Source organism: Astatotilapia calliptera, chromosome 23 (assembly GCF_900246225.1).
Source record: "Astatotilapia calliptera chromosome 23, fAstCal1.2, whole genome shotgun sequence".
Taxonomy (NCBI): Eukaryota; Metazoa; Chordata; class Actinopteri; order Cichliformes; family Cichlidae; genus Astatotilapia; species Astatotilapia calliptera.
Genome location: NC_039323.1, coordinates 2,769,195 through 2,794,335, shown reverse-complemented (window position 1 = coordinate 2,794,335; position 25,141 = coordinate 2,769,195). Strand labels below are relative to the sequence as shown.

The following is a 25,141-nucleotide window of genomic DNA, read 5'->3' as shown; positions in this document are numbered from 1 at the left end:
CTCTTTTCTCTTTTATTACAGCATCTCTGACATAGAGGCTCCTCCACAGAGTTTCCAAGAACAGTATTGACAGCCTAATATAGCAAAAACGTGCTATAATAGAAAACTACAGATGGTTTTACGCATTATGTGTAAATTATCATTGTAGTGCATAGCAGCAAATAATTTGATATAGAATTCATGTAATATTTATTTTCTTAAAAAAGCATTATTTTTTAAGGTGGTGTGTGTGTGTGTGTGTGTGTGTGTGTGTGTGTGTGTGTGTGTGTGTGTGTGTGTATCCCAAACTCTACAGTCTGTTGATAATGAGGGCCCTGTGCGCTCCCTACTACACCTAGCTGATCCAGTAATTGCTTTTCCTCCTCTGCATTTATCATCATCTGCCTGTCCTGTCATGATAGCTGAGTGTGTGTGTGTGTGTGTGTGTGTGTGTGTGTGTGTGTGTGTGTGTGTGTGTGTGTGTGTGTTCTATTTTTTGACTTTGTTACTGTAACACTTCAAATTTGATGTTTTTTATCTGCTGTTTTCTATGTTCGGAAATGTTCTGATATTCATTTGAAAAAAATATACGGAGGACTAATAAAAAAGTTCAGCCAGTTGTGTCAGTGTCACCACACTGGTAGGAATGCTTAGCCAAGCAGGATGTGTAGTAGTGGGATGTGTAATAGCCTTCTGTGGAGCCAGCCTTCATAGATTGACTCATGATTTCTATCATAAACCAATCTAGTTTCCCAGTTTCAGCCATGACCTTCTACAACCTTCTGGGTTTTTTTTCAGGGGCTGAGGAAGGATGTGTTTTGAAAAATTCCCAGATCTCTTGCCAAAACATCGACCTTTCCATCATAAACTTCATGACAAAGCAGAATAAACATATAAAAGTGAGCGGTATTCAAAGAAGGAACAATTATATTCCTAGGTATTCTTTTTTTTCTCTCCCAGAGTTCATTGTTTAAAAAAATTCAGTCTCTTTTACTTTAGTTGGACAGGAACTCACATCTCGCATCTTTCATAAGTCTAAAGTTGTCTCGAAGGACACTGCCGTTAAAAAGAGTTTCCATTACATCAATATGTCAGGATATGGAGAAGACGTGTTTTTGAAAACAGACAAGAAAACACTCATTCTAGCCACAAATGAAAGGCTTAAAAATTCCCATTTAAACACTAAAAAGTGTTTCAAAGGCTGTAGTCCAACCTCTATGAGTAAGCACCTTGTGGCATTGTGTACCTTTTCTTCATTAAAATCTGCCCCTGAAACCACCTTTACTAGAAATAGGTGGGGTTTCCCTAAAGGTTTGTTAAAGTCATTAAAATATTCAGTAAATCATTCGTTACATGCATTCAGCCTGAACAGCAAACATCCAGTTATTGTATGATAATGTTGCTCTGAATGGCAAACGAGAACATATAAAAGCCTGACACTGGTCCTTAGTTTCGTCTAACAACCTTTACATTTTTCTGCTGTAACGCTTTTTGTTTTATGTTTGAGTTGATCAGAAAAAACAGGGATTTAACTTATGTAGGAGTTTGTGTCAAACAGTTCAAAGGACAATATTATAATATTAATTCTGGGTAAGTCACAATTTTCTTATTCAGCAACTCTCCGTGGTGACATTCATTAGTACTTTTGAAAATATAGTCTTTCCCCCCCGTTGTACAGACAGTAAATTTCTCTTTGAAGATGAAGTGGACATTAATCCTCATCTTTGGTAAGTTTTAATTCCAGTTCCAGTGAAATGTGTGGCTGCTGGGCAAAGACCGGCTGACATGTGTCAGAAAACTTTATTAATTATCACATTAAAAGCTGTTCTGAACATTTGCAGGTAGTTGCTTGGCTGAGACTACTCTGTGCTGGACGTATCACTACTCAAACGAGACAATGAACTGGACCCAGGCCAGAGAGTGGTGCCAGAAATATTTCACAGACATGGTGGTCATCCAAAACCAAGCGGAGAATGATTATCTGGTCTCCATCCTGCCACAGAAAAGAAGCTCCCCATATTTCTGGATTGGAATCACTAGAAACCATATGAATGAAAGCTGGATTTGGATTGGGAATAACAGCACGTGGATTGGTAACAATTCATGGGCACCAAATGAACCAAATAATGTCCATGCAACAGAGTTTTGTGTAGAGATCTACACTAACACAGGAGAAAATCGAGGGAAGTGGAACGATGAGAAATGTAGCAAATCAAAATATGCAGCGTGTTTTAAAAGTACGTAAACCTGTCATATAGTAATTCCTGTACAGTTTTTTACCACATTTTTAATTCTGCTTTGTTGATTTTTTTTCTTTTTGCTATATCATAACTTTATATTTTCATGAAAAAGCATGGCTGATTTCCTTTAAGGTGATAACTTGATTTCAGAATAGTTTTTACATGTTCATAATATTTGTTTTAAATATTATTTTAATTTGTTATTGAAGTAAATTGTTGTATTTTTGTTTACATATTATTTTAATGTGCTATCCACCATTACAGTAATGTCAGATATTTTTTGTTTGCATTGTTTAACTTTTCTAACATCTTCAGGATAACATGTCTTGTCTTAAAACTAATTTTTTTTTAATATCTATTATTAAAAAAGAAATAAAGTGTCTTCTATACAAAGAAAAGCTGTGAAGGTTTTATAGTGATAAGTGACCTTATATTGGTGTGCTTTTTCTTAAAAGCCCAGTGCAATGAATCATCCTGTGAAAGAGGGAGATGCCAGGAGGCAATCAACAGTACAACCTGCCTCTGTGAACGTGGTTTTAAGGGAGACAGGTGCCAAACACGTGAGCAATTTAGTGTTATTTATTATAATGCATAAAGAGTTGCCATTTACAGTTATTAGTAATGTGTGAAACAATGTGCAGGCATACTTGCACGGAGGAAACAAGTAATCGTAACAGAGTTGTATATTCCAACACACACGCTTTGAGATATGCGCAATTTTTTATGCTCTACATATATAAGTGACTCGTGTTGTTTTTCTTCAAAAACTGAAATTATCATTATTAAGCCTACATCAGTATGAACACAAAAACCCAATATAAATGCTTTAAAATGTGTTATTTTCATATTACAAACCTGTTACAAGACATTACATAATGCCCTGCATACCTGTTTGTGCCCTCAGCTGTGGATTTTCCTCAGCTTGAGAACAGATACTAAAGCCGCTCAAGAGAAAATCAAACGTTCAACACAACATGTCGATTTAACTGGAACCCAGGTTTTGTCCTGAGTGCTCCCCCCCTTATCGTACAATTAGATATAGAAGTAAATACTTAAAAACAGATTTAGTTTAACTGCTACACTTATTCTGTTTTCAGCGACTCATTATCCACATTCTTATATAACATTAAAATGTGCATGCACCAGCATGTTTGTGCTTTGAAATCTTTTATTAATCATTACAAGATGTTGCGTAACTTGTTTGTGTCCTTAGCTGTGGAATGCCTCCCTCTCTCTGAGCCTTATAATGGATACCATAGCTGCTCAAGAGGAAATCAAACCTTCAACACGACCTGTCGATTAAAGTGTCACCCTGGCTTCTTCATAAATGGCTCGTCATTTGTCACTTGTGAAGACACTGGGGACTGGAGTGGGCCAAGACTTACTTGTGCAGGTAATTTCATGAAATCATCTAAAAGTTTAAAGGTTCTTGAAAATACACAGGTTTGTTTTCATAAGCGCTGTGCTTCCAGTGAAGCATTTTAAGTTACTGTTACCACTGATTAGAGCGGTAGTAATACCAAACTGTAACATCACATTAAAAATAAAGTACACTTATTGGGCCGAAATACTAATGAGGATTAAAAAAAGTCATGGGTTCTGAGATTGAGTTTTGCTTTGCTACAATATATATTTGGGAAATGTACCAGTTGAGATGAATAGGAAAGATAAACACCTTTTTAAAATATTACCGGCAGCAAGTAAAAAAGCAATAACTAGAAGATGGCTGGACAAGGACCCACCAACGGTTGGAGAGTGGTCAGCCATAGTAAAAGACATTTGTGAAATGGAAAAGATGACCTTTTCTCTAAGACTCTGTAAAGACAAATTTCAAAGATATTGGTCAAAATGGTTTTCGAATATGCGAAAGGGTTGTGAATAATGTAGGAAAAGGATCTTATTCATTCCCTTCCCATTCTGTTTTCATTTAACCTGATTTTATGTCAAAGGGTATACATGCACGAGTATGCATGCATGCACATGTAGGTATGTATTATGTATGTATATGTAGATGTGTATGTAGATACTTGAAAGTATATGTGAGTATGTACATAGACGTAGGTATGGGAGTGAAGATGCACGGTGTGTCTCCAAGTGGAAAAACTACATTTTAGTAACTTCCCATAGCCCTGGGTGAGCCCCTCCCTCCATTATTTTTTATTATTTGTTTATTTATCTTATTTATCTTATTATTTTTACTTCTAGTTAGTTGTTTACCTTTTTCCCTTGCTGTGTCTGTGTAAATGTTAATGTTCCTGTTCCTAAAAATAAATAAATAAAAATAAAGTATAAAAAAATAAATAAATAAAAATAAAGTACAGTGCTTTAAAATGTATTATAACATACTGTAAGATGTTGTATAACCTGTTTGTGCCCTCAGCTGTGGAGTGTCCCCCTCTACCTCAAACTTATAATGGATCCCATAACTGCTCCAGAGGAAATCAGACATTCAAGACAACCTGTCATTTTAAGTGTGACCCTGGCTTCTTCGTGATTGGCTCACCAGCCGTCACTTGTGGAGAGACCAGAGTCTGGAGTGGCCCAAGACCTACTTGTACAAGTAATTTCAAAAAAATCATGTAAATGTTTGTAAAATGTTGTTAAACATTAAACATGGCGGCCGGCCATTTCATGTATGGTTTTTATAGTTTCTTTGCCATAAGAACTGTGCTTCCAGTAACTCATGCTAAATCATTTTGATGGAAAGCAGTAGTTTTGACATGTACATGAATGATGTGCTGTAATGTATAACTGAATGGTAAAAATTGCTTTCCCCTCTTTTTCAGGCTATAAACAGGCTTTGCTGGCTTTAGCTGGATGTGGAGCCCTCTCTACCTTCTGCTGCATCTGTTTTTGTTGCATAAAACACAGACAAAGTCAGTCATTCTCAACTACTCTCTATACAAATAAAACATTCAGTGCAATCTTATTGCAACACCCCTCAAAAGTAATCCATTTCTCTGTTTCTCACAGGAAAGAAACTTTCCCAAGAAAGGTCAGTGTTGAAATTATACGTTTGTCTTAAGCTGCTCCACCCTTTCTCACAGCCTTTGCTGACTTAGTATTCAAAGAATTTGGGGGAAAAATCTAAGAACATTGTTCTGTCCTGCACAGGCTGCCCGAAGAAGGAAGTCCACCCTGTGATACACAACCGTAAACAACGTCCCACGCCTTAATTAGAATATATTTGACACCAAGACAGTTCACTTAGAGATTGAGGAAATCGGTCTCCTTGCATCATGCACTGGATGCTGATTTAAATATCAGTCAGCTAAGGCTTTTACCTAATATGTTGTAAAAGTTACATTTGATATGTTGCATACTTATAAATTATGTAATTGTGTATATTCGATGGTTTGTCATCATGGTATGGTTCAGACATGTGTGCCGCATTCTTGTAAATTGCTTTGAAATGTAAATGTGAATAAAAATAATGTTTTAGTGACTGTGTCTGCATGTCTTTTTCTGAATATATAATTATCTTTGGATGTGTGCATGCATGTGTGGAGGGTGCTGTGAGTGGTTGAGTGAAACCCTTCCTGAAAGGAAGCTGTGGTAGAAATGATATTACAAAATTGGACATTGGCTCAGTCCCTGGAGGACAGATAATACTGTTTTGCCATTTACTGAAGAGGTGAGAGTTAAATGCCAAGAATTAGTAACTAAAGACGGCTCAGAAGGTAAGACACGTAACGGCTGTTCATTCATACCTATAGAAATTGATACTGTACCCTCATTCTCACATATAGCAGCCATGTGTCGTTCTCAGTTGTTTTTCTTTGTATTTCAGATGTCAGGTGATGTAAGACAAAACTCGCATTGTAACGCACTGATAGCTACACTGATTGTGTTTGCTGTAGGTAAGCCTGCGTAATACACACACCAAACACTTTTCTTCACCAGTCCACATTTATCTTACTGTCCTTATGCTACATTTTTAGACTTGAGTAGTAGGAAAGGAGGTGTGCAAGCATGGACATACAACTACAGCACTGGTCCAAACCAGAACTGGTACGAGGCTCGCAAGTGGTGCCAGAAGTTCTTCACGGATATGGTTGCCATTCAGAACCAAGAGGAGACCAATTTCCTCAATGATCTGCTACCATTTAATCCAAAATATTACTGGATAGGGATTCACAGAGTGGCTGGATTGTGGACCTCAGTAAACACCAGTCAGAGTGTACCTGAAGAGGCTCAAAACTGGGCATCAGCAGAGCCAGATACCATACCCCGTCAGGACTGTGTGGAGATATACATTAAGAGGGCGAGAGACACAGCCAAGTGGAACAATGAGAACTGCAATAAGTTGAAAGGAGCTGTCTGCTACACCGGTAGGATACTTTTCACTTAGTTTGATGGAAAACTTTGGCAGTAAATGTAATACAGCATCTGACACCTTTTGTGTGATTTGCAGCCTCTTGCAAACATGAGTCTTGTAGTGCTCATGCAGACTGTGTGGAAAGCATTGGAAGCCACATCTGCAAGTGCCATCCTGGTTTCCGAGGCCTACGCTGTGAAGAGGGTAAGCTGATAAGATCTGTAGAATATTGCAATATGCAATCCAAATATACAACTATTAAATTAAAATAACCAGCCGGGATTAGCCTGATATTTCATTCTGACCACCTCAGACTTATTTAATGAAGTTACCAGACAACTCAGCCACAAGAGTCCCCATAACAAGTGATTGATTTTGAATAATATTGACCATCTTTAAGTCTTCGTTTTATATCTGAATGGCATAGAACCTCACCGTAGCAGTCTATTTAGGGTTCGATTGTTATTAATTTGTCCCTCATTTGTTCCTCGGGAACTTCTGTATTTTAGTTTTAGCCTACTGACAATTGTTAAAGATATTTTTGCAAACCTAAACAAAAGACATGAACTAATTTTTATTTGTTTTATCTTCAGCGATCACATGCAAACCTTTTCCGCATCCAGATCAAGGGTCTCTCCGCTGTTCTAATCCCTATGGGTCTAATCATCTTAACTCTTCCTGCCATTTTCTCTGTGAAGTTGGATTTCGGTTAATAGGCGCGCCTCAACTGATTTGCCAAGCCAATGGGCTCTGGAACCACCCTGTTCCTCTGTGTCAAGGTATGGCAACAGGAAACCAGCTGTTTTTAAAAACTGATATTTCAGATGGCAAAGTTACAAAACATATTTTGACTGCTTATCATAGTTGCACAGTGTCCAAATTTGAAATACACCAACTTCAGCGCGAGTAGCATGAACTGCAGCCACCCCATCGCAGCCTTCAGCTACAACTCAACCTGTGAGTTCAGTTGTGATGAAGGCTATGAACTGATTGGGCAGAACCAGATCATCTGTGACCACACTGGCCAATGGACAGCCACTGTTCCAGTCTGTACAGGTAAAGTTGTCATTGCCTTTGAATTTAAATCATTCTGTATGGTGGTTAATTAGTTTACTCATTTTTATTTTTAGTTAAATTGATTATAGCTTTCATTTTGTGTGTCTGTGTGTGTATTTGAGTGTCACTTACTTTTCACAGAACTTGTGTAATACTTGAACCCTTTTTACAGATTTACTTTCGAGATATACTACTGCATAACTGCACTCAGTCCACTTTCACATCCTGTCTGGACTGTGCAGCAGATTAGCTTTAGGTCACGCCTGTCATCACTCCACTTCACACTCATTTAAGTCCGTGCTGGACAAACACTGATTTTTTTTTCATGGGTCGGTAAACTGTTTTTTTGTTTTTTCTTTGACCGTAAATGATCTCAGCATGATGATTAAGCTATGTTTGTGAAAGCACAGTCATAACATACAGTTGTTCAAACTGACATTTTATATAAGAGCACTGATCTGCATTATGTGAACTATGAGTGATATCTGTGTCTCACCACAGTGAGAAAATGCTCCCCAGTTTTCTCTCCTGCTATGGGCCACATGACCTGCGTTGACCCTGTGGAGCCTTTCTCTTATGGCTCATGGTGTAACTTCACCTGCAAGGAGGGTTACTATTTAACTGGGGACAAGGTACTCAGCTGTCTGACCTTGGGACAATGGAGCAAGCCTACACCTACATGTACAGGTGTGTCGCAAACTACTCTGCTGTACCACAAAGCAGCACACGCTTTCTGGATAGAAATAAAAATTGCATGCTGTGATGTTGAAAGAACAGTGTTTCCTCTTTTCTAGTGGTACAGTGCAACAGTCTTCAGGCTCCACCTCATGCCTATCTGCAATGCCATGACCCTATAAACAAGCACAGCTACACCTCAATATGCACTGTTCAGTGTGAAGAAGGATTTGATCTAATTGGTACAAATGTGACAAAATGTTCTTCACAGGGTAACTGGAGTCATGCACTTCCTGTTTGCCTGGGTATGACTAAATGCTGATATACATACTATATAATTTGAAAACTTTTTTTTTTTACTGTTTTGAATGTGAACCACAGGTTAAGAAGCTGCCTCTTCTTATGTCTGTCTTTCTTTAAGCTAAGAAATGTACTCCAATTAGTTCTCCTTCTCATGGCTCCATATCATGTTCTGACCCAAATGGTTCCTTCAGTTTTGCTTCTGTGTGCACATCAACATGTGATGAGGGCTTTCTGCTGAATGGGACGTCCAGCACTGAGTGCACCTCCATGGGCATGTGGAGTACAGACATTCCACCTTGCTTGGGTAAAGAACACGCTAAAAGCTTGTAGTCTCATGGTTCAGTTTGCATTACAACAATTTTTCACTAAATCAGCTTAATACCTTGTGTACATCTTTCCTTTTGTTCATCTCCAGCTAAGAAATGCCCCACACTGAACTCTCCTGCTCACGGATCCATAATTTGCTCAGATCCTCATGGAGAGTTCAGTTTTGGTTCTCGTTGCACAACAACCTGTGATAAAGGTTTTATCTTAAATGGAACTGCTGTCACTGAGTGCACGGCTATGAGCAACTGGAGCACAGACATCCCACATTGCTTGGGTAAAAAACATTCTAAATCCATGCTTCTCAATTGTTTAGTTAATAAAAGAGCTTGTACTTTCAAGGTTCACAGAGGGTCCAATTACTACTTGATTAAAAAACGTATTGCTGACCTTCTACCCTGCCTGTTCCCTCCCTCCAGCTAATAAATGCCCCACACTGAACTCTCCTGCTCACGGATCCATAATTTGCTCTGATCCTCATGGAAAGTTCAGTTTTGGTTCTCGTTGCACGACAACCTGTGATGAAGGATTTGTGCTGAATGGGACAGCTGACACCGAGTGCACTGCTATGAGCAACTGGAGCACAGACATACCTCAATGTCTGGGTAGGAAAAAACCCTCCATCAATAATAAGTGATCAGACAATCAAAGATAAATGCTTAATTTAAAGGTTTCAATGGCATGATGCCTTTTCTTTGTCTTGGTACCTCTGTGTCTTCATTCCTCTTGCAGCTAGACGGTGTCCCACTCTGAACTCACCCTCTCATGGGTCCTTAGTCTGCTCTAATCCCCACAGAGAGTACAGTTTTGGTTCTGTGTGCACATCAACATGTGATGAGGGCTTTCTGCTGAATGGGACGTCCAGCACTGAGTGCACCTCCATGGGCATGTGGAGTACAGACATTCCACCTTGCTTAGGTAAAGAACACGCTAAAAGCTTGTAGTCTCATGGTTCAGTTTGCATTACAACAATTTTTCACTAAATCAGCTTAATACCTTGTGTACATCTTTCCTTTTGTTCATCTCCAGCTAAGAAATGCCCCACACTGAACTCTCCTGCTCACGGATCCATAATTTGCTCAGATCCTCATGGAGAGTTCAGTTTTGGTTCTCGTTGCACGACAACCTGTGATGAAGGTTTTATCTTAAATGGAACTGCTGTCACTGAGTGCACGGCTATGAGCAACTGGAGCACAGACATACCTCAATGTCTGGGTAGGAAAAAACCCTCCATCAATAATAAGTGATCAGACAATCAAAGATAAATGCTTAATTTAAAGGTTTCAATGGCATGATGCCTTTTCTTTGTCTTGGTACCTCTGTGTCTTCATTCCTCTTGCAGCTAGACGGTGTCCCACTCTGAACTCACCCTCTCATGGGTCCTTAGTCTGCTCTAATCCCCACAGAGAGTACAGTTTTGCTTCTGTGTGCACATCAACATGTGCAGAAGGTTTTGTGCTAAATGGTACAGCTATCACAGAGTGCACATCTCAAGGCAGGTGGAACAGAGCTGTTCCCCATTGCTTAGGTAAAAACACTCTTTGTATCAATATCCAGTGTATCAGAAACAGACCGATAAACTCCTTTTTCCATAATTTAAATTGCACAGCTACACTTTTTTCTTAAAGAAGCTAATAATCTGCTCTGTTCCTCTATGTGCTGTGAGTTTTTTTCCTTTATAGCTGAAAGGTGTCCTATTCTCACTCCTCCTTCTCATGGGACTTTAGACTGCTCTCATTCTCATGGCGAGTTCAGTTTTGGCTCTAGGTGCACATCAACCTGTGAGGACGGCTTTCTGCTAACTGGAATTCCTGACACTGAATGCACCTCTGCGGGCACATGGAGCACAGAAATACCAGGCTGTCAGGGTAATAAACCAAAACATGATATGGTTGCCATCCACATAAAGTCCTTCTTAATCTGTGTCCATACATTAAATAGTTCCAAACTCTACACCACTCAGAAAGTCAAAAGTGAAGCTGTACTGAGCCTATACTGTTTTTATGTTATCCACAGCACGCCAATGCCCCCTGCTGGCCAAATCACCACAGCATGGGAGGATGAACTGCAGCCATCTGAACTCTCCTTTCAGTTATGGCTCACAGTGTGACTTTAAATGTAATAAAGGTTTCTGGCTGAAAGGAAGATCTTCTATGATGTGCAACACCTCAGGCCACTGGAATCAGGATCCACCCACCTGTCGACGTAAGTGCATAGCAATACTTTGAATGTTATTACATATTCATTGATCTTATGTAATTGTAGTTGCTGTCCTTTTTAGCTGTGCAGTGTAAGGCCATCCGTGCCTTCTCCTCAGACCTGTCTATGAATTGCTCTCATCCTCTGGGGAATTTCAGCTTTAGCTCTGAATGCGTTTTCAGCTGTAAAGATGGATTCACCCTCAATGGCACAGCAGTGATGTTTTGCTCTGCCACTGGGATCTGGAATGACAGCCTGCCCAGCTGCACAGGTAAATTATTCTCTGTAGTTTAAAATGTTATTTCCCCCGTAATTTATAAATGACACCATTTTCTAAGATAGGAGTCTTCTCTTGCACACTGTGTGGTGTGATACAGGCAAAACCCAAACTAATATCAACATACACTATAAAACAATGACTTCTGCTGGCCATGAAGTATACACTGAGAACAGTTCCCTAAAGCTTCATTAAAATCTTTATGTGATCCCACGCCAGGTATGTCGATAGGGACTGCCATGTTGCTGTACACTGGCGCAGGGGCGGGAATTGCTGTTGCGATACTTCTCCTGATAGGACTGACTGTGTTGATCATGAAACAATTTAAGAAAACAGGTGAAACTTACTATAGTGATGCACATTTACACATACAGTGTGGTGTAGCAGGGTGAGCACACTTCTAATCCCATCTTTTCATCTTTGTAGGAAATATGATCACTTCTGATGTCCCGACATGGGGTGAAAGAGAGAATCCAGCATTTGAGTTTTGACCTCTTGTTCCTTTTTTGAGATGTGATTTTACTTTTTGCTTGTTATTATTATTATTCTAAGAAGCTTGGTAGTTACTGCATCTACTTGCTCTCGCTTAAGCAATAGCAATTCATATGACAGACTTCATCCACGATACATAAAGTATGTCTACAGCTGTTGCATTAGGTCCTCCCTGAAAATTTCCAAAAGTCAATAAAATTTTAAAAAATCTCAGAAAACTGTTGTTTCATTTGCTTTTTCATTGTTTTATGTTTACTCTTCCCCGACTCATTCAGTCCCATTTTACTGCTGGCATTCTTTCAGCTATGTCCAGTATCATGTGGTACAATCTGGAATAACCCTGTCCTGTCAGGTCGTCATCAGAAATTCATATTTTACACATTTGGCATTTGAATGCTGTGGGGTCAATTGGGAATGTTCCCAGAAATCTCTAGGCTTGCCGAAATGCCGTTAACTGTCAATTTAGCACATTTGGTGACCAGAAAGCTCCCATCATAGGATATGGTGAGGAGGTGATCAACTCAGTGTCAAAATGGGCACTGATCCCACAATGACTACCCCCACCCATTACACTGATTATTGAAATGTGTGTCATATTTGTGAATATGTAAGTCCAGTGGCTGAAATGATACATTTCCATGGTATGGCTGTATCTACTGCATTAAACCTTGCTGGTCTATGTGTGCAAACAGACTTTATTTATAATCTGCAAGCATCCTTTGGAGTACGTTCAGCAAAGCGTGTGCATCTGTCTTGGCACTGCAACAGCATGAAGCCAATTATAGCAGTTAAAAGACAGAGGGTTTGTGGCCTGTGGTTGGCATGGAGCGTGCAATAAATAACCGCACTGTTGACAGGAAACTGTTTGGCTACCATCGGAATAATAATGAGGTTATTGCTACCCGCTGTGACCGTATGATCACAGTGTGAACTTTTTTTTTGGTCTTCTCACCTGCTACGTATGCCAACTGCACACAGACAAGAAGGTAAAAGGCTCCCCCAGGTGACCACCTTGGCTTTCTTCCCCGATATTTAAGCCTTTTTCCCCCTCTTTTCATTCACCTATAGATACAAGGAATACATTATGTTATGTTAGGCCCTACAACAAAGAGTGTTGTTCCATCTAACACATGAGAATGAACACATGCACATGCCAGCAGACGCTCAGAGCAGATACAGAAACAGATACTGAGGGACTGCGAAACACAGACGTACTGTAGGTATACTCTGCTGCTTGCTTCTTTAGCTCTGGTTGGCAGTAGTGTACTACGGTGACAGACAGTTAGATTGTTCCTGACCATTGACTTGAGCTCTCTGCTTTGCAAGGTCTGATTTCATAGTGGGAAATATGAGATGGGTCCAGGAGAGGGTTCACGGCTGGGGCAAGGAGGCACTCCATACAGTAGGGCTTCATATCTCCGTGTCACCCTGGGCATTCTCCCCTGACACAGCTTTCAGCCACTCCGTTGTCTGAAGCCCCCTCCGTGGGTTTTCGCAACCTCCCTTCCCATGATTGGTGCATTCCAGCTGGGCACAGCGCCTGGGTGGTCCCCCACCTCCCCCTCCTCCCATCCTCTTTGACTGAAGGAAGGAAAAGGCAGAAAAATGCAGCAAAGGCCTTTGACCAAGAAAAGCACAATGTGAGCGTTGATGATGGCGGCGTGGATGTGATGCTTACCTGCCACTGACCCATACGGCTGTCATAGCCCAGCATTTTACAATCTGACGATCCATTCAACAGCCAGGAGAAGATGTCTCACTGACCCGTCACCTAGATCGGACTGATAAGCACTGAGGATGGACTGACCTGCCTCTAACCCTCAGCATGAATATCCCATTTTCATATGGACAAATCACCCCGTGGTTTGTAGTAACACCATAGTGAACATTCACCGTTTCATGTTTATTATTTTCTGATTATTGTTAATTCGATCGAGATGAACAGCATACACACACATTTGGAGAATAAATACAAATACACACCCAGTCAACTATTTACATGAGTAGATGCAGTTACGCTCTCATAATCTGGCATTCAAATATAATGAGAGTTCAGTGTCATGCACGTACAGGAGACTCCGAAGAGATTTTAAAGCATAAGATGCAGGAGTGTAATTGGGTTTGTATAGAGGTGAACATGGTATAGTATTGCATGGTATCACTGTGAGTGTACCCCTGTCCCCTTCTAACATTTTACGTCCACGTACCAAATTACCACATTTCTGAGATAAATTCAGTCTGTCTGAATCTGATAGCCACCCTCACGAGGTGAAGTACGAGTCCTGCATGGAGTAGAGGCGGTCAATAGGAGTGAGTGGCGAGGAGTCGCCAAGAGAGAGGCAGTCGCCGTCAGCCATATGACACAGCGGGTCTCTGTCCACATCGCCATACAGGCTCTTGAAACCTTAAAAAGATATAAATTATTATTTTGTATCTCAACTACTATTGGAAGTTTAAATTAATACCAGCAATATCAAAAGTACATTTTTTTACTTTTAAAATTATGTTTATTTCATGTTTGTTTTACAAAAGGCTTAAAATAAGCTGAGGATTTGACTGCGTTGAGATCTTTTACCATAAGGATGCATGTGATCCCCTGGCATCTGAGGCGGGGTCAGGCCCTGTCTGAAGGGGTCCATGTCCCAGTCCTGCTGTTCCAGTGTGGTCATTCCCATCTGCTGCTGCTGCAGTTCAATATGGACATAAGAGGACCCGAGGTGCTTCATCTCAGAGGTCACACTGCCACTGGAGGGCGCTATGAAGCATAGGAAACCAAAGGAGATCACAGAGCTGTGTGTTTATGAGTTAATGTAGTTAAAGTAACAGAGTTCTCTGTTAATGATTTTAGCCTGTTTTAACTGCAGAAAGCCCTTCAAAACAATTAAAAGCTAAATTTTAGCTCTAAACTTTGGAGTCTTCTCACACCCCCGTTCTCTGCGGCCTGCTGGAGCGGGGGGGCTGGGAGGAGAAGTTGGCCGTCCGATTGGGGTCTGGAATGTGGGGCCTCCCTGCTGCTGCCGAGCCGGGGCAGTCTGCTTCTCTCCACCCCAGGGAAAAGGGTAACACTACCTGGGTCTTGGTGCAGTTTCCCCCTCCAGGGGCAAGGGTACCTAGACCTGGGGCTTAGAGTACGCTTGGGGAGTGTGATTGTGTGTACAGTTTCTCTTTATGTCTGTCTCCACGTTGGGTGAGTGTTGAGTAATTGCATATGAGAGCATGAGGGTGGGAATGGATGTTTGTGTCTGTGTGTGCCTGTATGTCTGTGTCTATATGTCAGATTGGGTATCAGACGCCACCTCTCTGGGGACATCTCAGGCCCTCCAAAGTTTGGAGGGCCTGACATCAGACATCGGTGCGTTGGTGGTTCTTTGTGTCTGTGGATGGGCGTCCAGGTACACACCGGCTCACTCCTTGGTGGCTGCTTGTCGGGGCCTGGAGCCTGGGGCTCGCTCGGGCCACTTCGGGGGTGGGGTGCCCTCGGCCTCTCGGCCTGGGGCTCGGTCACTCAGGCACAGCTGGCTGCCGGCAGAGCTCACGGGCGCGTCACTGCAACTCTCCCTGGCTTCTGCTCCGCGGCTGCTGAGTGACCCCTCATCTGGGGCTCTCCTCAGCTCTTTCTGGGACAGTGGCGCGGCTGCCCCTCTGTTGGTCTTCCTTGGTCTCTTGTGTTCTGAGGGTCTCTGGATGTCTGGAGTTTTGATCTCCTCCATACCTGCTTCATGCCCTGGAGGACGGGGCTGTGGCCCCCCCACACCCTCTAGCAGATCATTATTTGAAGGAACCTTTTAAATACAAGCGCGCTCATGATAACAGGTGTACACACGGGGACTCACACACACAAACTAAACCCTTTTTGACTCCTACCTCAAAGCACACTGTGTGCTGTCGATCTTACGTGCTGCACAATAATGTTTAATATTTAGTATTTACAGTTATATTCACATAGATCATCGCGATGTTGTTTATTATGTTGCTCTTTTTTCTTCTGCTTGTTTTCTCTTTTTTCTTTCTCAACAGGTGATCCAGGTGATTGATAGATGTATTTTTTGTCTGCTTATTTTGTTGTTGTTGTTTTGGGTTTTTTTGCCCTTTATCCCCGTCCCTCTTCCCCGCTGTTTTTCTTTCCCTCTTTCTTTTCCCCAGTCTGTCCCGTATCAAACAAGTAAAAATAAAATAAAATAAACAATAAAAAGGTAAAAAAAAAAAAAATTGAACTTTCTATAACTTAAAGGCTGAATAAAATCTTTAGTCAAGGTATTTCCCATTACCTATTAGAAACTGATAAATAAATAGAGAAAACAGTACCTTTTCTTACAGCGAGAACAAAAGCAATTATGAATAATACCTGTGTGATGCGATGGGTGTTCACACTGTTCCTGAGTCTGTTGCTGCTCCTGCTGCTGTTGTCTCCTGGCCAGTTTCTTCATCTAAAAACATGCATCGAGAGACATTAAAGCTCTTTAATGCCTCAGTGCAGTCAAATCCTCAAGTCTACTGTAAAAAACTGTCCTCCCACTCCACAGTCCATCTACCACCCAGGAGTATGCTTGTGTTCACTCAGTTGTAAAGTATCAAGAATGAAGTAGAGGGCAGCCACACATGAGCCCAAATTGTGAGGAAATATTGGGTTTAATCTACAGTGATCTCTCCATGAGATGTCATCAGTTTCCTGTATGAACAGATAACCAGGCTGATTTCCACTCTGGCTTACGAATACAGTGCAGAAAGAAGGCTTTTATTAGCAGTGCATGAGTGTGTGTGTGTGTGTGTGCGTGCGCGTGTGTGTACTTTGAATTACTTTGGCTCTTTGGTTCTGGAACCAGACCTGCACCACCCGGACACTCAGACCAGTCTCAGCTGCCAAGGTCTCTCTTACCTTGGATTAAGATTCAGGAGGGCAACACAAAGACAGAATGCGAGGGTAAAAAAAAAGAATGAGGAGGTCATTTGAAGGATAATAAAAATCTGCGTCACATCACAAATTTAGCAAAGAGGCAGAAACTGCTTAAAGAAACACTCATGATGCTTATTTGTTTTGTGAAAATAACTGCTATGTTTTCAAAAATCTTTACTTTGGTACTTTTAAAGTCAGTTCATGAGGAATTTAGCAATGTCACTTATAACAAAACTGCCCAACTACCCACCCGCAGTACAGTGATAATAATGTACAGAAGATACATGAAACCATGTCACATATTTTTGAATGAAGTTTTCTCCTTTCTTTTGTTCATTCTGTCAAGGTGACACATGGTACAAGGGCTTTCTTTCACAATATGAGGTAAAAGGGTCTCTGGATTGTACAAGCTAGTAAAAGGCTTAGCCCTTGCACCTTGTTTTAAACAATGAATAAAATAAGTGTAAAGATGAGACAGTGCTGTATGAAAATTTCTAAAATGTCTATGTTAGGTCCTCATATGAAATAGATTCATAGTTTTAACTTGAATGCAAAGTAACAGAAGATATTTTTTTTGTTTACCTTTCGACAAGGCTTGGAGGAGACCTCAAAGGATGCTTTAAAGGTGCGTCTTTGCTGAGTGGTCAGAATAGTGCGAGGTCTTTTGGGGCGTTTGCTCTCCACATCATCTGATTTAACTTTTCTGCCTGCAATCCTTCCAGATTCCTCCTCAACTTCTTCATCTTCATCATTACTTTTACCTAGAAGACAGGCATAGATATGATTGAAAATATTCACATAAAAACAGGAAAATTCATGCCTGCTAATGTTTAAATATTTTTTTATAAGAATTTTAGTTTTTGTTTAAAATGCAGATACTTTACATCAACCTGGCTGATGTCGGGCTGAGTTTTGGGCTTTTCTGTGTCTCCCAGGATGATTTTTATGTCCCAACTTGAACTGGTATTTTACCACTTCACTTGAATCATTATTTTGGCAATGTTTTTATTGCACTGTTACAGTTAGTTACTCAAACTAAAATGTGCTTATTTTACCCAATGCTGGACAGAGTTTGAATTCTTAAAGTGGGATTTAATCATCAAAATGGATTGTGAATTTATTACAAATCAAAGAGCAGCATGAAAGCATGCAATTTCTGTACCTGTTTCAGAAGAGCTAGGACTGGCCAGACATTGGTGGTAGCCCTCTCTGGCACATAGTAGCTGTCCCTCCCTGAGAACGCAGCGATCTCCTGTCTGCAGGCGGCAGGAACAAACGCTGCAGGTGAAACAGCGCAGGTGGAACACAGCGGCCCCCGCACGCATCACCAGCTCTGCGGGAGAGATGGCTTCTGTGCACCCTGCACAACGCACTGCAAACAGACTGAACAGTGGAGGAAAGCAAGCGCACAGAGAGAGAAAGTGTGAGAGCTGAGTAAATAACAGAGAATAGGGATTTTGTTTTCTTTAGACACTTGAGGACCCCCTCACACATCAGTAAGATGGGACTCTATGAGAAAACCAAAAAATGCTGGGTAGACTTTGAGAATGTTGCTGAGTCGAGCTGTCACTCAAAACAACCGCCAGCCTGACTTCTCTCGCCTTTCCCCCCCTCCTGCCCGGACCACTCAGACACATACCCTTAGTGTGTCGGGTGTGTATCTTAGCGCCTGGCAACCAGTACTGGTGAGCTTAGCCTCAGAGACTGTTGCCGTGGCTCCGACTGCCGTGTCCGAGGCTGCGCTCCTGGGGAGGCAGGAGAAAAGCTCTCGGCAGGCCATGGCTCCAGGCAGAGGGGTGGAATCAGATCTCCTGGTGGGAGAGACTGAGCCACTGGTCCCAGGAATTATCCGTGGAATTATCCGTAAGTCTGCTTAACCAGAAGTAGACAAAGACAGAGCCAGCCCTCAAGCAGCAGGACCATTGTCCGCTGGCTGGCACCTCCGCATTTTGGGTCTGTCACGCAGGATGATGCGTCATCATTCTGGAGCTGGCGTTTGTCTCCAGACTTGACTAGGTCACCAGAGCAGTCAGCACAGAGGCATGAGAAAGTGACAGCTTTTCCCCTTTTTTGTTTCCAAATAAAAATACTCCATGTGCCTCATGAGAAAGTCTTTTTCTTGATACTGTGAAACCATCAGAAAATAGGAGCATTGGAGGTTATTCTAACACTGTGCATGGACACATTAATAACCACAATTATTATTCTGTATGTCCTAATCACATTGAATCTATTTTATTTACTTTAATAAGTTAATTTGAATAAATTGTGTAATGTTGTTTTTATTAACTTTCTTCTTAATAGTACAAAGATACTGAAATTTTTTACACTACCTAGAAAAAAAATACACCCAAACTTAAGCAAATTAATTAATTTTTGGATATATTTCAAATTCCGAATGAGAACAATATTTCCAAGCAAATAAATTTTTAAGTTGAAAATAAAACTAACAGCCATGTTGACATAAGATAAGATAAGATAAGATAAGATAGAACTTTATTAATCCCTCGGGTGGGTTCCTCTGGGAAATTCGACTTCCAAAAAGCACAGCAACGACCGAAGTTACAGTTACAGAATTGTTTATATATATATATATATATATATATATATATATATATATATATATACACACACACACACACACACACACACACACACATCCCTGTCAAAGGCTCCGGAGCTCGTACGTCCTAAAGCCAGACATTGCTAAGACCTCTTACTGTTGCTCTGGGGTCACTATGGCGATGGTAAGAGCCCCTTCCCAGAAGCTCAGGAGGGTCGGTCTGCTTGACCCATCTGAGTTGTCTGCCCCACAGCTTCAATGGTATGTGCTTTAATATGGTCAACATACCGTCTGTGGAATGTGCATTCCTGTGGCAACACAAGATGCATCAATCAAATATTTCAAAGGAAGTGTGGCAGAGGAAATACCCTGAATGTTTCTGGGTCTCTGAGATACCGCAAAGCATTTGATTTGACATCTCAGTATGATGCTAATGCCAGCGGAGAAGAAACTATGGGCATTAATGTTTTGAGATCATTCGTGTTTCGAGAAGCGCTTTTCCATTATACGCCTTATCCAGTTCGTCTAATTATCCCCAGTACTCTTAAGCGTCGTTAATGCAAAGGTAAGAGTACCTCCAATACTTATGGAGTGGCTCAAGGTGTTTAATATTTCAGAGTTTCCGCTGACATGATTGGCCCAGAGGCTCGGCCAGGAGAGCGGGAACACTCAGTCACGCTGGATTTAGACATGGCAATTAGTGACAAGATCATTACAGAGGAGTAAGTCAGCAAAATTTTGCACTCCTCCACACTGACATGGTCTGGGTGAGGCACTCCTAATGCAGAAGCACTGTATAAAAAGATGAGTGTTTAGCAGAAATGTACACAGACAAACTCACAGTTTTCCTCAAGTCCTCCTCTTTCATTGTTCTTGCTCTGACTTCAGTGCTGACCTTTGGCAGTCAGGCATTCAGACTGCTGGTCTAGTGGACAAGCAGAGAGGCAGATCTTGTTTCTGGATCAGGTTAACTTAGATCCATTGCTGAACGCACACACCAGCGGGAGCTATGTATCAGATACAGATCGTCAGGTCAAGTGCACAGCGAGTCACACCGAAGATCTGACGACCAATCTGCTGTCCGGTCCACCTGCCCGCTGAACCGTTTAGTTAACCTAAACCAAGCTGAAGACACGCTGCCAGACAGGATTCTGCATTCGGCTTCAGAAAACTGGAGTCACTACAGGTCAGACAGCCAATGTATAAACTATGGAATAAAACAAGCATTATTAAAAACAACTGCATTCAGTCGTCTAAATGAATCAGATTATTGTAAATTAATGATTACAGTTAGAAAAGCTTCAGCAGCTTCTCTAAAATGTGGGGAAATGACTGCAAGCTAATACAACACATACTGCCGATGACTTTATAATTAACGCTTAAATACCGTGTTTTTTCAATGCAACCCTCGGGTTGGATAAGAGGAAGAAAAACAGATGGATCCCCCCCCCCACGCTTGAGGTGCAAAAACCCCTCTGCTCAGCTGGTCTTTATAAAAATAAAAAATTTAATTCAAAGTGTTTTGATATAATCAAAAATTACATTAAAGAGGAAAAAATGACTATCAGAAAGTATTATGATATGAAAACATGTTGAATTTATTTATTTTTGTTGTGATGACTTTCTCAGATACTGAATGAGTTTAAATATGCTTAAGTTAGTCTTGTCTGCCACAGTAACTGGGACAGACAATGAAAATCAGTAAAGTTCTGTTAAAACAAAAATGTTTTTATGCATCTTGTTTGTTATATCACACATATTAGATCATCCAAAAAGAGATAAACTACTTTAATTAAGTTAATTTTTTAATTTTCAACCCTTTTTTAATGTTATTATTCCTTTGTGGCACATATATTATATCCTCATGTTCCTACTTGTTATTAAAAAGAAACATTTTAGATGCATAAATATATATAAAACTGAAATCTGTACGGTCCTCTGGTACTGGCAAATATTAGCATTATTGTCTTATAAACCACATGAATGGGCCAGGCTTCATGGTGAAACAAAGGTAAAAACAAAGCAAGATTCAGTCAGACGATGCAGCATGTGGTAAAAGACAAATGTTGTCACAGTATGGAATAATCACACTTGTTTTGCATCAGCCGAACGGGGGAGCAGGACATAGTTTGTTGGTGAGAAGAAAAAAAAAAACTGGCACAGTTTTAAAACCCTCATTGTGGTCAAAAGTAGTGCTCATGTGTTATTGGGTGTCGTAACTCCAGACAGGACAGCAGGGGTGGAAGGATGACGGGTGGACTCAGAGGTGGAGCTTTGGCACCAGGCCTCCTGCTAATTGATCAGGTCAGATAACTCACGGTCGGCTGGGCGTTGTCCCATTGCTCAACACAGGGGCTGCTGTGTGAAGAGCTTTCCAGATGCCACGGCGCATAACGCCAGGGCTCATGGAGCGCACTGTCCCCCAAAATAAGTTCACACCATCCTCACCGTCCCTCTTGTAGGGATGCACCAGACCTTCTGACATATGGCTGTGCACTCCTAATTACCTCTCAGTACAAGTCTTTACTACGTGTTTTCGCCAAGTGTTATTATCTCCACTGAAGACACTAAGTACATTAATTTTTTTGTTTTGTTTTACAGAAATTAAATCTACATATTTTTCTAAAACACTCCGTCTCCTTTAAAGGTATATGTCTCCAACATGAGTGTGTTGAAACATTTCCTTGCTTCCCTGTGTGCTTGGCAGAACAGCCATTACCAAATTGTTCAAAAATAATGTGAGTTGTTGCCTTTTAGGGTGTGCAGAGTGTATTTGGAAGCTGAGGGGGGATGAGCTGGTGAATGAGGTAGGAGGGCATGAGCAGTAGGTGATTTTTTTTTTTTTTTTTGTGTGTGTGGATGGGTGGGGGACCATATGTTGTCCCCAGCTTGCAGTTGCCACGTCAGTGGGCCTCAAAATTTTAACACATTTTGACAATGTGTCAGTTGAGCCTTACCCCTGGTTGTGCATGAAGGTGTGACCACATTATTGTGTGTGTGCATGTGCATGTACGGACGAACGCAGCACAATACAATAGTTTTCTTACATTCCAGCTCCCTTGCCACCCCTTCCTCCTACAGTCACCTTGTTCTCTCAGTGCACTGTGCCAAGTTTACTGGAAGTCATATTACGGCATATACACACATTTAAACACAACTGCACACAAAATGCATCCATGTCTACCCAATACAACACTAAGAAGGATTAGAAATATTTATGTTGGACTTATGAGAAAGTTATTTTCTTTATCTCTCAGACACACACACACACACACACACACACACACACACACACACACACACACACACACACACACACACACACACACACACACACACACACACACACACACACACACACACACACACACTTTCTTAGTCAAGGTCAAGTCTGGACAAAGCTGTACTGTTGCAAAAATGACCTTAATGATACACCATCAGGTTTGGCCCTCAGAATAAAATGATCAAAACTGAAGTCAAATAACATAGTTGTTTTTTTTTAATGGCAGAAAAGGTCATATATATTTTTCTATATCATGATTATATTTTTGCAGGAGGCTGCATAAAACGACTACTACCTTATTTAGAACTTTATTAGTTTAGTGTTGTGTTAAAACGCTTATTCAAACATTTTAATGGTTAGAGTCGTTTAATATGTTTTTTTTTCTTTTTTTTTAACTGTATGAGAAATATTAGGTAGTTTTTTCTTAACATGCCTGCGTGTGTTGCATTATATGTGCCCAAGTTGCAAATTTTATTTTGTCACGTCTTGGTTAAAGTTGAAATTGGTGATTTCCCGTGAAAAAGGAACTACTACTTACGCCACCTATGAACCAAACAGTTATAAATAATAACTCACTCAGCATAGTCCCGTTTGCAGTAAAGTTTGCGGTCCCGCAGAAAGCAGGAGTTCGTGAGCGCGTCCCCGCACGCTGCGCACCGCACGCAGTCCTCATGCCAGAGGCCGTCAGTGACTCTGAGCAGGAATCTGTCTCTGATCAACCGATGGCATCCTGCACACACTGCCCTCCGATTCACATCTGCAATGCACGGAAATCCTTTAATTGGTAAATATTTTGGTTCAGCGAGAAGGATAAAACTGAAGAAATGAAAATTGGCAAATTTTGTTGTTTGCCTAACCAAGTGGCTGAACTAGACGAAGGTTGGCAAATTAACCAAACTTTTCCTCTTTTATAATCAGAGGAAATGTGTGCGTGTGTTTTATAAGAGCGATATACATTTGAACAACTATTTTAAAGTTAGCACTTTTTTAAAATTTCAAATTGTTAAATTCTAGCAACTGAGTAATTCTGTTGAGCTGATAAAAAACAACAACAAATGAAGTTGCTTAAAATAAACGAATCTAATCTCAATATATTGATAAAATACATGTTTACTTACCTAAGGATGTATCCGGTATATCCACCATTGCTGTTCCCTGAAGAAGCTGCGAAATATATTTTCACCAAGGTTTAATTTAAGGAAAACATTTTTCTAAGATTTTTTTCTTAGAGTTTTCTAAGAAGAGTGGCATACCTGTAAAATGCGAGTTTCCGGTCAGCAGCGAAGGATTTTGGTTATGAACTCCCAGTCCTGCTCAGAGCATCTCCGCCACTCAAAGTTCCCCTGCAACTTGCTCCTCGGAGCAGAGAGCAGCGCATCAAAGTTTCTGCTTAGTGCTTCCAGCGACCTCGCTGAGTCCACAGTTATTGACTATTTGGGCTGTCTATCAATTATCCTATTAGGGGTGAACGGGAAAGAGAGTGAGAGAGAGCGAGCGCGAAACAGAGTAAGACTTCCTCCATGTGCAGGTGCAGGTTACCTCTCTCTCTCTCCTTCTCTCTCGTTCTCTGCCAGGCACTCTCTCTCCTCCCTCGGTCACTCGCTCTCTCCCCCACGCTTGTGTGTCTCTCTCGCCAAGCCTCAATGCCAGTAGTATTCAAATTGTGATTTGATAACACAGTAAACTGCAGGTTAAAAGGTCACACACTTAAGTGATGATTCCCCCCCCCAAAGCTTTAAATAATCAGTTTGGTTTTTCTGCGAATTAGTGGCTTCACAAAGTTTCACTTTAGCCCAGTCTTGGCAGTAAATGGGATCATAGAGATTCCAATGATTTTTGCAAAATAACAACATCTATTTTTCCTATTGAAACATGTGAGCAAGATATGGCTGTATGCTATTTTATATTCTAGCTCCAGTTGCAACTATTGCGGACAACTGCAAACCCGTGCGGATTTTGTTACATATCAGCCAACATACTGACTCATTCCAGTATAGGCACATATTCCGACGTAGATTTATTTTCTTTTTTTGTTCTCTCTAGATTCCTATTTCTTCGTGGATTATCTTCACCAAGACGTCTTAATGAAATCAAAGGTCTTTGTGATGAGGTCCTGGCAGTTCGTGATGCTGAAGCCTGCAGAGGCCCTGACGAGTCATGTAACTCTGACAGACCGTAGCCACGAGGAGGATACAGGAATCCGTGCAAACAGCTCTAAAAAAAAAAAAAATGCTGTGAAGCAGCGTCTCTCGTCTTGATGGCACTCTGTGGACGCCATCTGGTGGACGAGGAGTGAAAATAGCAGGTTCACTTTATATTTGATACCAAACACAGCTAATAAAAGAAAATGTGATAAGGCATTAACACAATGCACAAAATATTTCATGTACATTTTTAAATAACTTTATTCTGTAAGAATTCTCAGACACGTTTAAGAAATTCAGGCATGGTTTTTGTTTTATACAATTCTGCTTTGAATAAAATATGATTTTTTTTTCTTCAAATTTTGCATTTGGTGGCTTTTGAAACAAACACCTG

At 40.9% G+C, this 25,141-nt stretch overlaps 4 protein-coding genes across 5 annotated transcripts in view; 3 read left to right on the top strand and 1 right to left on the bottom strand.

Annotated features, from left to right (window-relative positions):
* The window catches only part of LOC113015922 (P-selectin-like), a 39,078-nt gene extending 38,845 nt beyond the window's left edge, over positions 1-233 (top strand). Inside the window, exon 27 of the mRNA XM_026158296.1 lies at positions 22-233. Coding sequence (XP_026014081.1) covers positions 22-30 — 9 coding nt within the window. The 3' untranslated portion in view covers positions 31-233. The remainder of the gene's footprint in view (positions 1-21) is intronic.
* LOC113015921 (P-selectin) lies at positions 233-5,646 on the top strand. The gene is made up of 8 exons (XM_026158295.1): positions 233-1,706; positions 1,821-2,216; positions 2,675-2,779; positions 3,433-3,612; positions 4,600-4,779; positions 5,006-5,095; positions 5,193-5,214; positions 5,334-5,646. The coding sequence occupies exons 1-8, from the start codon at positions 1,679-1,681 to the stop codon at positions 5,374-5,376; spliced, it is 1,044 nt and encodes a 347-aa protein (XP_026014080.1). The 5' UTR covers positions 233-1,678; the 3' UTR covers positions 5,377-5,646.
* A 182-nt stretch (positions 5,647-5,828) lies between these two features.
* Positions 5,829-12,076, top strand: selp (selectin P). 2 transcript variants are annotated; one of them, XM_026160221.1, is made up of 19 exons: positions 5,829-5,899; positions 6,010-6,079; positions 6,161-6,550; positions 6,634-6,741; positions 7,131-7,316; positions 7,402-7,593; positions 8,095-8,280; positions 8,388-8,573; positions 8,690-8,875; positions 8,987-9,172; positions 9,315-9,500; positions 9,628-9,813; positions 9,925-10,110; positions 10,238-10,423; positions 10,578-10,763; positions 10,912-11,100; positions 11,177-11,365; positions 11,591-11,707; positions 11,798-12,076. In XM_026160221.1, exons 2-19 carry the CDS (start codon positions 6,010-6,012, stop codon positions 11,860-11,862), a joined length of 3,180 nt encoding a protein of 1,059 aa, XP_026016006.1. In that variant the 5' UTR covers positions 5,829-5,899; the 3' UTR covers positions 11,863-12,076. The 2 variants fall into 2 exon arrangements, 1 of the variants encoding a protein (XP_026016006.1); XR_003271345.1 differs by lacking the exon at positions 11,798-12,076 and having other exon boundaries at positions 11,277-11,365; positions 11,591-11,656.
* A 1,683-nt stretch (positions 12,077-13,759) lies between these two features.
* lmx1a (LIM homeobox transcription factor 1, alpha) lies at positions 13,760-24,153 on the bottom strand. Its single transcript, XM_026159141.1, has 9 exons — positions 23,857-24,153; positions 23,722-23,767; positions 23,180-23,360; positions 17,920-18,140; positions 17,340-17,518; positions 16,662-16,739; positions 16,209-16,290; positions 14,439-14,618; positions 13,760-14,267 (listed from the first exon to the last, which is right to left on the bottom strand). Exons 2-9 carry the CDS (start codon positions 23,747-23,749, stop codon positions 14,125-14,127), a joined length of 1,092 nt encoding a protein of 363 aa, XP_026014926.1. The 5' UTR covers positions 23,750-23,767; positions 23,857-24,153; the 3' UTR covers positions 13,760-14,124.
* Positions 24,154-25,141: the final 988 nt, after the last annotated feature.

Bases quoted from the DNA above. Each gene is read 5' to 3' on its own strand.
- LOC113015921 (XM_026158295.1), top strand. From the start codon at position 1,679: ATGAAGTGGACATTAATCCTCATCTTTG. The intron at 1,707-1,820 runs GTAAGTTTTAAT...GAACATTTGCAG, and splicing joins GACATTAATCCTCATCTTTG to GTAGTTGCTTGGCTGAGACT. The intron at 2,780-3,432 runs GTGAGCAATTTA...TTGTGTCCTTAG, and splicing joins GGGAGACAGGTGCCAAACAC to CTGTGGAATGCCTCCCTCTC.
- selp (XM_026160221.1), top strand. From the start codon at position 6,010: ATGTCAGGTGATGTAAGACAAAACTCGCATTGTAACGCACTGATAGCT. The intron at 6,742-7,130 runs GTAAGCTGATAA...TTTTATCTTCAG, and splicing joins AGGCCTACGCTGTGAAGAGG to CGATCACATGCAAACCTTTT. The intron at 11,708-11,797 runs GTGAAACTTACT...TCATCTTTGTAG, and splicing joins GAAACAATTTAAGAAAACAG to GAAATATGATCACTTCTGAT.
- lmx1a (XM_026159141.1), bottom strand. From the start codon at position 23,749: ATGGTGGATATACCGGATACATCCTTAG. The intron at 18,141-23,179 runs GTGAGTTATTAT...TCCACTGTTCAG, and splicing joins TGCAAACGGGACTATGCTGA to TCTGTTTGCAGTGCGTTGTG. The intron at 16,291-16,661 runs GTAATTCAAAGT...GCATGTTTTTAG, and splicing joins TCCAGAACCAAAGAGCCAAA to ATGAAGAAACTGGCCAGGAG.